The sequence below is a fragment of the Engraulis encrasicolus genome, chromosome 1 (genome assembly GCF_034702125.1).
Source record: "Engraulis encrasicolus isolate BLACKSEA-1 chromosome 1, IST_EnEncr_1.0, whole genome shotgun sequence".
NCBI classification, from domain to species: domain Eukaryota; kingdom Metazoa; phylum Chordata; class Actinopteri; order Clupeiformes; family Engraulidae; genus Engraulis; species Engraulis encrasicolus.
Window position 1 is genome coordinate 48208100 of NC_085857.1, and position 9636 is coordinate 48217735.

The 9636-nt window shown below is 41.2% G+C and overlaps 1 protein-coding gene across 1 annotated transcript in view; it reads right to left on the reverse strand.

The window, feature by feature from the left end:
- LOC134457852 (adhesion G protein-coupled receptor E3-like) overlaps positions 1-8478 on the reverse strand; it is a 9789-nt gene extending 1311 nt beyond the window's left edge. Inside the window, exons 1-8 of the mRNA XM_063209835.1 lie at positions 8460-8478; positions 7687-7752; positions 4227-4383; positions 3132-3245; positions 2205-2389; positions 1903-2064; positions 1078-1284; positions 564-796 (exon numbers count right to left, since the gene is read on the reverse strand). Coding sequence (XP_063065905.1) covers positions 564-796; positions 1078-1284; positions 1903-2064; positions 2205-2389; positions 3132-3237 — 893 coding nt within the window. The 5' untranslated portion in view covers positions 3238-3245; positions 4227-4383; positions 7687-7752; positions 8460-8478. The remainder of the gene's footprint in view (positions 1-563; positions 797-1077; positions 1285-1902; positions 2065-2204; positions 2390-3131; positions 3246-4226; positions 4384-7686; positions 7753-8459) is intronic.
- Between the last annotated feature and the right edge of the window lie 1158 nt (positions 8479-9636).

Consider the following 9636-nt stretch of genomic DNA (forward strand, 5'->3'; position numbering starts at 1 on the left):
GTGACAGCGCCATTACAGGATTAGTGTATAATTTAGTGTCTAATTTTGTCACGGTCCAAATGCCCTTACATGTAGGGTCTGAAAACAGTTCCTGCAAGCTGGAAAAATGTTTTTTGCAATGAAAAGTCAATGTCGGAATGGCGGTATGTCGGAATGGCGGTATGTAACCGTCCGATCTATCTTGCCTGTCTGTCTATCCAGTCTGTATCCATCCATCTTGTCTGTCTTGTCTATTTACTATGTTCCAAGACTTTTATTAACTCTTTTATTATCAACTTCCTAGAAGTACATCATGTACATCATACTTTCTGTACTCTTTGACAGAAGGAGTTGTCTTTCTGTCTGTCAGAATTAATAGATTTATTAATAAACAACCACTTTGATTCAACACTTCATCTCGTTGTGACTTTCAAGAATCGAGTCAAACTACATGATCTATCTATCTATCTATCTATCTATCTATCTATCTATCTATCTATCTATCTATCTATCTATCTATCTATCTATCTATCTATCTATCTATCTATCTATCTATCTATCTATCTATCTATCTATCTACTCACTTGTCACTGCCGTGTCCCTCAGGGTTCACTCCAGCAGACACACCCACGATGATTAGCGGGATCCCGTAGCCAATCGGGAGGGAGACCTTCCACTGTAGCCACGCCCTCTCGCTAGGTTTGACCTGCCTGAGCTTCCGTACAGACAGGAAGAGCATCACAGCCTCTATGAACATCCAGACGAATGAAGAGAGGAAGAGGTAGTGCAGGACTCCAGCCAGTACGCTGCACAACACCTAAAGAGAGAGAGAGAGAGAGAGAGAGAGAGAGAGAGAGAGAGAGAGAGAGAGAGAGAGAGAGAGAGAGAGAGAGAGAGAGAGAGAGAGAGAGAGAGAGAGAGAGAGAGATGAAGAGAGAACCTTAAAATAGATGGGAAACTAAAAGATTGAACTAGTTTTGACATTCGGATACCTGCATAATGATAAGTCACTCTCACACATGTACATGGACACACAAACAGTTTGTATGGACAAAGGCTATATAGACAAACACACACATATGATTGACAATTGTGTACCTGGTGGGCCCTTATTCGTCTGAGGAAGCTCTGTGTGAGCAGGAAGAGGGTGTGGGCCAGCAGCAGACACACACACAGGTTCAGGCGAGCCACGTTGGACACCCTGGGGTTCCATCGACAGAGGGCAAAGGTCATCACCGCCAAGGTCAGGAACAGCAGGCCAATCAGCACCAAGATGGTGTTCAGAACGTTCACTGCAGGGTCACTCTGGAAACACAGGCAACCACATCACTGTAAACGTGCCATAGAGCAGTGTTTCTTAAAGGGGAACTTCACTTTTTTGAACATTAAGGCTATTTTCTGAGTGGTCTGCAATGTTCTAGAGTCCTCCTCACTATTTATTTCATGTTTGCTGCAGTGTCTGATATTTGGCTATTTTAGATTTTATCTCAACCAGCTTTAGAATGGCTGTCTATGGGCATGTGCAACTCTGTTCTAAAAATCACCTTTAACATTTGTTTTCGAAAGTCTACAGCTCACAAAGTGTTCAGCAGTATTCACTGGTGTTCCTTAACTTTTAATTAATGAACTTAATTTACAAAATGCTACATAAAACACGACAGAAGGCATATTTCGCTACAAAAATTAAGTTTCACTTTCACTTTCACTTCACAAAATGGCATCTAAAAAATGACAGAAGCCATATTTGGCCTTCAAACTTGTTAGGGACTTCTAGTAAACACACCTAACCACTTTGTGAGCTGTAGACTTTTGAAAACAAATGTTAAAGGTGATTTTAAGAACAGAGTTGCAGGTACAGGACAGTTATGATGGGCGATTTTCCTCAAAGTTATCCTCGACAGACATCATCTATGTAAGACTTACCTCTAAGTTGTCATCTACAGACATGATGAGGGCGAAGGTGGAGAGGTGATCACATGAGCACACGGTGCGGCTGGAGTTGGTCGCACTGACATGGCAGCCATCTTGAATCCAGGAAGAGACTTTCCAGTACACACAAAACCGTTTATCCTGGAGACCCACAGACTGACACAAAAAAGCATGGCCATTTGGGGAAATATTCTGTGTACACATGCAATGAGTCTATACTCTGAAACTAGCAGTTGTGTAATATCTTATCAAGCACTGTGGCAAGTTCAAGGAAATATTTAAAAACAAGTCTCTACCGTGAGGTGTTGCATGCTGATATTGACTGGCTGTGGTAGTGTCCTATTATGTGTATTCGGTAAGGTGATGGAGATCACGTTGGACATCATTGCAACTGTGGTTCCACTGTCTTCTGTCTTGAAGAGGCTTGCATTGAGGACTTCATGCATCCTGTCATGGATGATGACCACCACTGATGCTGAACCTATGGACAACAAATTCCACTCTTAAAGGGACACTGTGTGGGATTTTTAGTTGTTTAGTTCCAGAATTCATGCTGCACATTCACTAATGTTGCCTTTTTCATGAATACTTACCACCACCATCAAATTCTAAGTGTTCATTATGACTGGAAAAATTGCACTTTTCATACATGAAAAGGGGGATCTTCTCCATAGTCCGCCATTTTGAATTTCCAAAAATAGCCATTTTTAGCTGCAAAAATTACTGTACTTCGACCATACTAGAAAAAAATGTTTAATACTTAGTAAACTTTCATGTTAAGATCAAATTTGGCAACAGGCAGCCCAATTTCTATAAGCAGCATAGTTGCAGTACCTTTTTTGACCATTTCCTGCACAGTGTCCCTTTAATATAACTTTTAAAGAGTTGAAATTAACTCTGTTTCAGATCATATTTGTTCCCACTCAAGATAGTGTTCATTTTACAATTCAACAGCGTAACATTTTCCGAGTTAATTCTACTCAATGTTGTGGAAATATTCTGTGCTGTAGAGGCGAAATTACACTGGTCAAGTGAATAGCTACCTGCATAATACTACTACATGTTCAGGTGTGTGTGTGTGTGTGTGTGTGTGTGTGTGTGTGTGTGTGTGTGTGTGTGTGTGTGTGTGTGTGTGCGTGCGTGCGTGCGTGCGTGCGTGCGTGCGTGCGTGCGTGCGTGCGTGCGTGCGCGTGTGCGTGTGTGTGTGTGTGTTATCTGTATACCGTTGTTATTGCGAGCGATTCCCAGGAGGTCGATGTCAACAGTAACATTAGAGGTCACCAGCTGTGAGGCTCCAGTCAGGGAAGTGCTCGGCCCAATGCTCAGCATCTCCACAGCTGATTGGGTAAAATATATAAACAATATTCAGAAAGGCATTGGTTCTTAACCTGAGGACTGGGGCACCTTAGGTGGGCGTAAAAGACTGCAGGGGGTCCGTGGAATTTTGTCTGCGTTGAGGTAGCCCAACCCTACCCTTGTGAACATTATAATTAGGGCCATTTACATTCCAGTAACACATCCAACAGGATAACCAAATCAAAACACATTTTGGTCCCCATGTACTGATGAATGTCTCGCGCAAGAGGCATTGCAATTTTCAGTACACATACAAAGCAATTTTAGATAGGACCAATGCTTTAAAACACTGAAATGTATCTACGTATATGTATCCATCCATCCATCCATCCATCCATCTACAAATGACTTATTGCTAGGCATCTGGTTTGTCTTATTTCTTGAAACTGAGATGACATTCCTTGGGCAATTTCGCCAAACACTCTCACACTTCTGCACAACATTTCAGAAAACTAGTAAGCTGCCATTTGTCTAGTACTAGTAAAATGTCCCTAACTGCAGAGCAGATCTAAGATAAAAGAAGAGAGATCTAGACCAGTGGTTCTTAACCTTTTTTTCTTAATGCACCCCCTTACCTGTGCCCAAGACAAGTTGCGCACCCCCAACTCAAGCGTCTACACGTACACTACATACTCACAAAAAAATATTTTAGTGATTAATTACAATGATTCTTGCTTGAGGCATTAATCAATACCTTATGCCTTTACATGGGGACCGAAACATGTTTTAATTTGGTTTAGATTTGGCCTAATTATAATGTTTGCTTGCAGAATTTTGGTCACAACCGCAACACAGACAAAATTCTGCGCACCCCCTGAAATCTCTGGCGCACCCCCAGGGGGTACTCAAGATGACAAAAACTTGGGGGTACACAAAACAAATAAGGAAGCACTGATCTACTGTATCATTTGTGTTTAAGTGCTGGACTGGGTGTTGTTGGACTAGGGGGGGTTATAACCCACCTGTGGTGTTGGTGGTGAAGTTTGTCCTGGACTGAGTGGCTGTGGGCTTGACCAAGGTGGACACCAGGTCCTCAGTGGACTGAAGCACAGCATCTCCCTTGGAGGACAGAACGTCTTGAGAAGAATCCAGCAAATTGTCCAGGAGACTGGACACTGTCTAGAGGGGCAAAGAGATCAAAACTTTCACTTTCAGATACACAAGTCATACATCTCTTTTCGTGTTCTAGCATGATGAAAAACATGTGAATAGTCTCTTCAGAATGTCATATGCCTTGATAGCCTCGACAGATCACGGAGATGGAGGCTTTGACAGTGAAGTGCAGCAGAGAACACAGAAAGTGTGGTAGAGGTACATGTAATTTGCTCCTACTTAATCTTTGCATGTAACCTACACCAAGGAGGATTATTTTCGGTCGGGTTGGTTTGTCTGTCTGTCTGTCTGTTTGACTGTCAGCAGGATAACTCAAAGTCATGAATGGATTTGGATGACATATTGTGGGGTTATTGGAAATGACATAAGGCACAAGTGATTTAATTTTGGTGGTGATCCGGATCATGATGGTGATCCAGGAATTTTTGAAAAGGCTCTAAACCATTGCAAGATGAATTTTGCAAAGAAAAACAGAAAGGCTTTTTAAAAAAATGAGGGTGTAGCATTATCAAATGTTCTACCTAACAGCTTCCTTGGCAGAGGTCTGCACTCTCTGAGTACATTTCTAGTTACAGTATATAGTGGTTCTGTGTTAATCTCTAGCGAACACAAAGGGTATTCCTCAGGCACGTGCAGACCATAGTTGCCCACGGTGCCCGAGCAACGGCCCTTTTGCCCACATTGGCTGATATTGCCCTTCCAAGGGAAGGTAAAATAATATGGCAATTATAATTTCATATTTCAATATCATTTGATTTCTTTATAATTCATTCATTTTGATTGAAGTTTTGTACAATACAGACTTAAGTCAGTCATACAAATTCATCAGACCCGTCGAGAATGGGCACGAGCGATGTGAGGTAGGTAGGCTACGCAACAACTCCGGTGGGGAGGGAGAAGGCACGCGACAGGCGCTTTGAGCGCCTATAAGACACACGAAAGATTTTGAAGATGCCTGGGTGTCGGCTAGAGCCCTACACACAGTCTACATATTAGGGTACAAAATATGCTCACAATCAACCTCTCTAATACAATGTTGAGTTTAGAACTTTTAGTTATCATACATCTGACAGCCAGCCAGCGCCACGTTTAGGTAGCAAAAAAAATTTCATGTTTCAATTGATTTGCTTTGCAATTCGTATTTTTGATTGAAGCTTCCTAAATTAAGTTTTCAAATTCAGATTCACCTGCACCTCGAGAGATAGGCAAAGGGAGAGGCAGCATGCGCGATGCGGGGGGCACGCGCAGCTCTACTTGGGAACAAGCATGCATGCGACCAGGGCAGAGACGCAAAATATGTCGAAGATGTCGTGGGAGTAGAGCGACTGCCCTGACGGCCTGAGGTGAGCTGGAAACACAGCAGACTACACAGTATTAAACTGCATGATCACAATTAATGTCTCTTAAAGCCGATCTCGAGTTTAGGACGTTTGATCCTAAATAATCTGACAGCCGGGGTGTGCCACGTTCAGATATTGGGGGAATACGACAGCCAGCTATCTTGCTTGCAGTCAACGTTTTACATGGCTCAGGTTGTTTTGTGGAAGGCTAACCCAACTAAGAAACATGCAGATGACATGTCGTAGGCCTATTATCAAGCAAGAGAGAACTTAAGGGGGTAGGCTAGCTAAAGGAAGCACATCTCTGCAGAGTTGGCTGCGAAAAAAATGAACAGGTGCAGGTGAGGCAGAGAATCTTTTTCAGGATTGTAGAGGTTTGATCTTGGTGAGACCGCTAGGCAAGTGCGTTTTCTTACGCTGATATAGGCCTAGCCTATTCTCCGACCCAAAGATAGGCTACTGTTTCCACTGTCAATGTCCATGTAGGCCTAATTGAAATAAATCCACTCCACGTGATAACTGACGTTTACTGTTCTTCTCAAGACATAGGCCTACAAAATGTGCATGAACTAACTAAAATATCTGTAATGAAAATAAAAGGTTATAAAGTCTGCGAGAAGCTCGGAGCTTCAGAGCAACATATGAGAACTGGTGCTCCCACGCCACGGTTCTTTGCGATCTGAAATGAAAGCCGGCTCGTCCATTCTTAAAGCGACAGTACACATTTTTAATATAGGCTACAAAAGCCCCAACGAATGACCGAAACCTGTGAATTCTTATTGTTTTAGCTTTCCTATATAATATTCATCATTTTAATCATGGAATATGCCTATTAATTAAATTTCAAATTCAAATTAAATGATCTTTTTAACAATTTTTAACTATTTCTATTTATTATAACTTAAAGTCTACTTTGGCTGCTACAAGGATTATAAAGATGACAGTGGGTTAATTGATTAAGCATCCTCATATTTAGCCTATTAATTTACTCATCATTTCATTTCATGATGAGGATGACTCAGAGCCACAGACCTCTGCACATAGGGCAGGTAGGCATAAGACTGATAATCTCTGTGACTGATACAGGTTTAAAAACTATCAAGGCTTTTTCTCATAATTTCATTTAATTTAGGGGCAGCCACATACCACACATGAGGAAATGTGGATCAGGAGACATTTAGGGCAGGTGGGCATAAGGCTGATCATCTCTGATATGATTAATAGGTAGGCCTACATGTTTAAAAACTAGCATGTTATATCATATGGTACGCATATTCAGGATACTATACAATAAAAAATATTAATAATTATGACAATAATATAGGCCTACTACTTCTACTAGGCCTACTACTACTAAAAATAATAATACCCATGGTGCAGTTTCCTAAAAATTCTGAAGGCCGCTCATTGTTGATGGGTTTTTTTTTTTTTTTGGGGGGGGGGTGGGGGTTGCCCTTTCTTCAGGTTAGAGCAACTGCCCTTTGAAATTCCTGTGCACGTCCCTGGTATTCCTCAAAACCTAGTGCGCACACTTCCAAGTGTGCTCAGCCTAATTAGTCACGCCCAGTGATTGGATACTCTTTGGTGAACTATATGGAGTATCCAATCACTGGGCGTGACCAGAGGCGATTCTAGGGTCAGGTGGGGCCCCAAGCGAAAATGCAAAAGAGTGAACATTTGAACCAAAATCACCACTACTATAGTACAGTATGGGCTGTTATTCACTATCTAGGGGCTTGGGGGCCCCAAGTGGCTGCCTGCCTTGCCTGGTGGCAAGATGCGCCTCTGTGCGTGACTAATTAGACTGAGCACACATGGAAATGTGCGTGCTAGGTTTTGAGAAATACCCAAAGTCTTTGATGTGGCTTTTGCGGATTTAGAATGGCGTGCATGTTTATAGTTTGCCAGTTTCGATGTTTAGAAATCTTGTGTGTATGCTATGCTGTCATTAATTCACAGCAGACCTTACCTTCTCTGACAGAGTAGTGGACACTGTTGAATTAATCCATCTCAGTTTGCAATCAACATCGGTGTCCTGCCAAATTAATGAAAAGAGGGAAAAAAACTTCAGGAGGCACTGGTAAAATTGTGCCTGACTTGGGAAGTCATCTACAACTTGTGCAGTTGTTGTTGACGGGAGACTGAACATGGCACTGCCATACACAGTTGATTCTGGGGCTGGTTTTATTTTAATATATTGTAACTGATGGAACGTATTCAGTTACAGGTAACTCATGGAAAAAGATTATTAGAAACTTACATGGCATTGTCATACACAGTTGACTGTGTGCAGGTTTTATTTTTAATAGATTATAAGTGATGGAACGTAGTAACTCATGGTAAAAGATTATTAGAAACTTACATGGCTATACAAATCTTATTTTAAAATGTAATAAGAAGCATAGGCCACTTTTATAGCATGGGCCTCTAGGTATTCAACTTTTTTGGGCCTCATAATATTTTTGTTTTGTTTTCAGTGGATTATCTAAGAACCACTTTCATTGCAGCATATCAACAACCAAATGCTAGTTAATTTATGGGCATAAAATGTGTTTGTGTCTGAGACCAAAACAGTCTTTCACCCATATATGAATCGTTGTTTTATAATATTTCCCCTATGGGAAAACACCCATTAAAAATACTAAATGAAATAAAGCCACAGTTGCTTTTAGATGGTATCCAGTGTAGAGAAGTTGTACGTAGTAAAATCGAGAGAGAAGAGCTGATTATGTCAAACCTTACCTGGCACTTGTTCTGGATGACTTCTAAAAAGCAAAAAAGACAATTAGAATATTACTATATTACTTTACTATTAATTATTAGATGGTTGAAGTAGTTGATGGACGTTAACAGGGTGCTGGTAAATATTTGTTTATTTAGTGTTGCAGATTCAAATATTAGCTGCTGAACTGGTGCACTGTGTATAGTACACGCACGCACACACGCGCACGCACACGCGCGCACACGCACACACACACACTCACACACTCACACACTCACACACACACAAAATGATCTCTCTGAGACTTTCTGAGCCTCATCCTCACCTTCACAGGGGCCAATGCTGCTATTGCCATGGTTACTAAACCCTGGTGGACAGGTACAGGTGTAGCTGCCAGGTGTGTTTGAACAGGTGCCACTTGGACCACACACAAGAGGACTCTCCACACACTCATCCACATCTGTAATTAACACATTCACAAACATTTTTACTATTTTCTCATGTCCACAATCCATGTTTACAAGGACATACAGATTCAAAAACATTTATCAGGCATGATCCACCAAGGATGACAACTTGAGCAATTAAAAAAGTGTAATTTTACAATTTTTTGAATTGTTCAATTTTTTTTGCTGTGTCGAGTATCGCAAAGATGGGCACAACACACAAGGACTGTTGTCCATTTTTTGCGATACCTGTCACAGCACTCACATTTCTAGGATTCAGGTGAGTTTATGCACTTCTCATCAGACCACACTCATTAATATCTACCTACAGAGAGAAGGAAAAGATCAAAGATCGATCTGTCAATCTTTTGGCAAGCGAGTGACTGGTAGAAAAAGAGGCATGCGTGCGTGCCATTATTGGAATGTATTCTTTGGGATATACGTACAGTAAATGCAGGCTATAGTGGTACGTGTTATTGGACAATTTTTGGCACAGTTCTGCTCTGTCTCAGCTATTATTACATTACATTACATTATTACATTACATTATTACATTATCCAAAAATTGGGCCCTCTTAAATTGAGATTGACTAAATACGTCATGAAAAAACGATAGGCCTATTGAATTACATTACAAAACATATATTCATAATTAGTGGGACAATGTGGTAAGTAGTCCCGGGCCCAGGGAGACAGGGGGATCAAAAGTTTTCATCGTACAGTATTACATTGTACAGTATGTATTGGATGG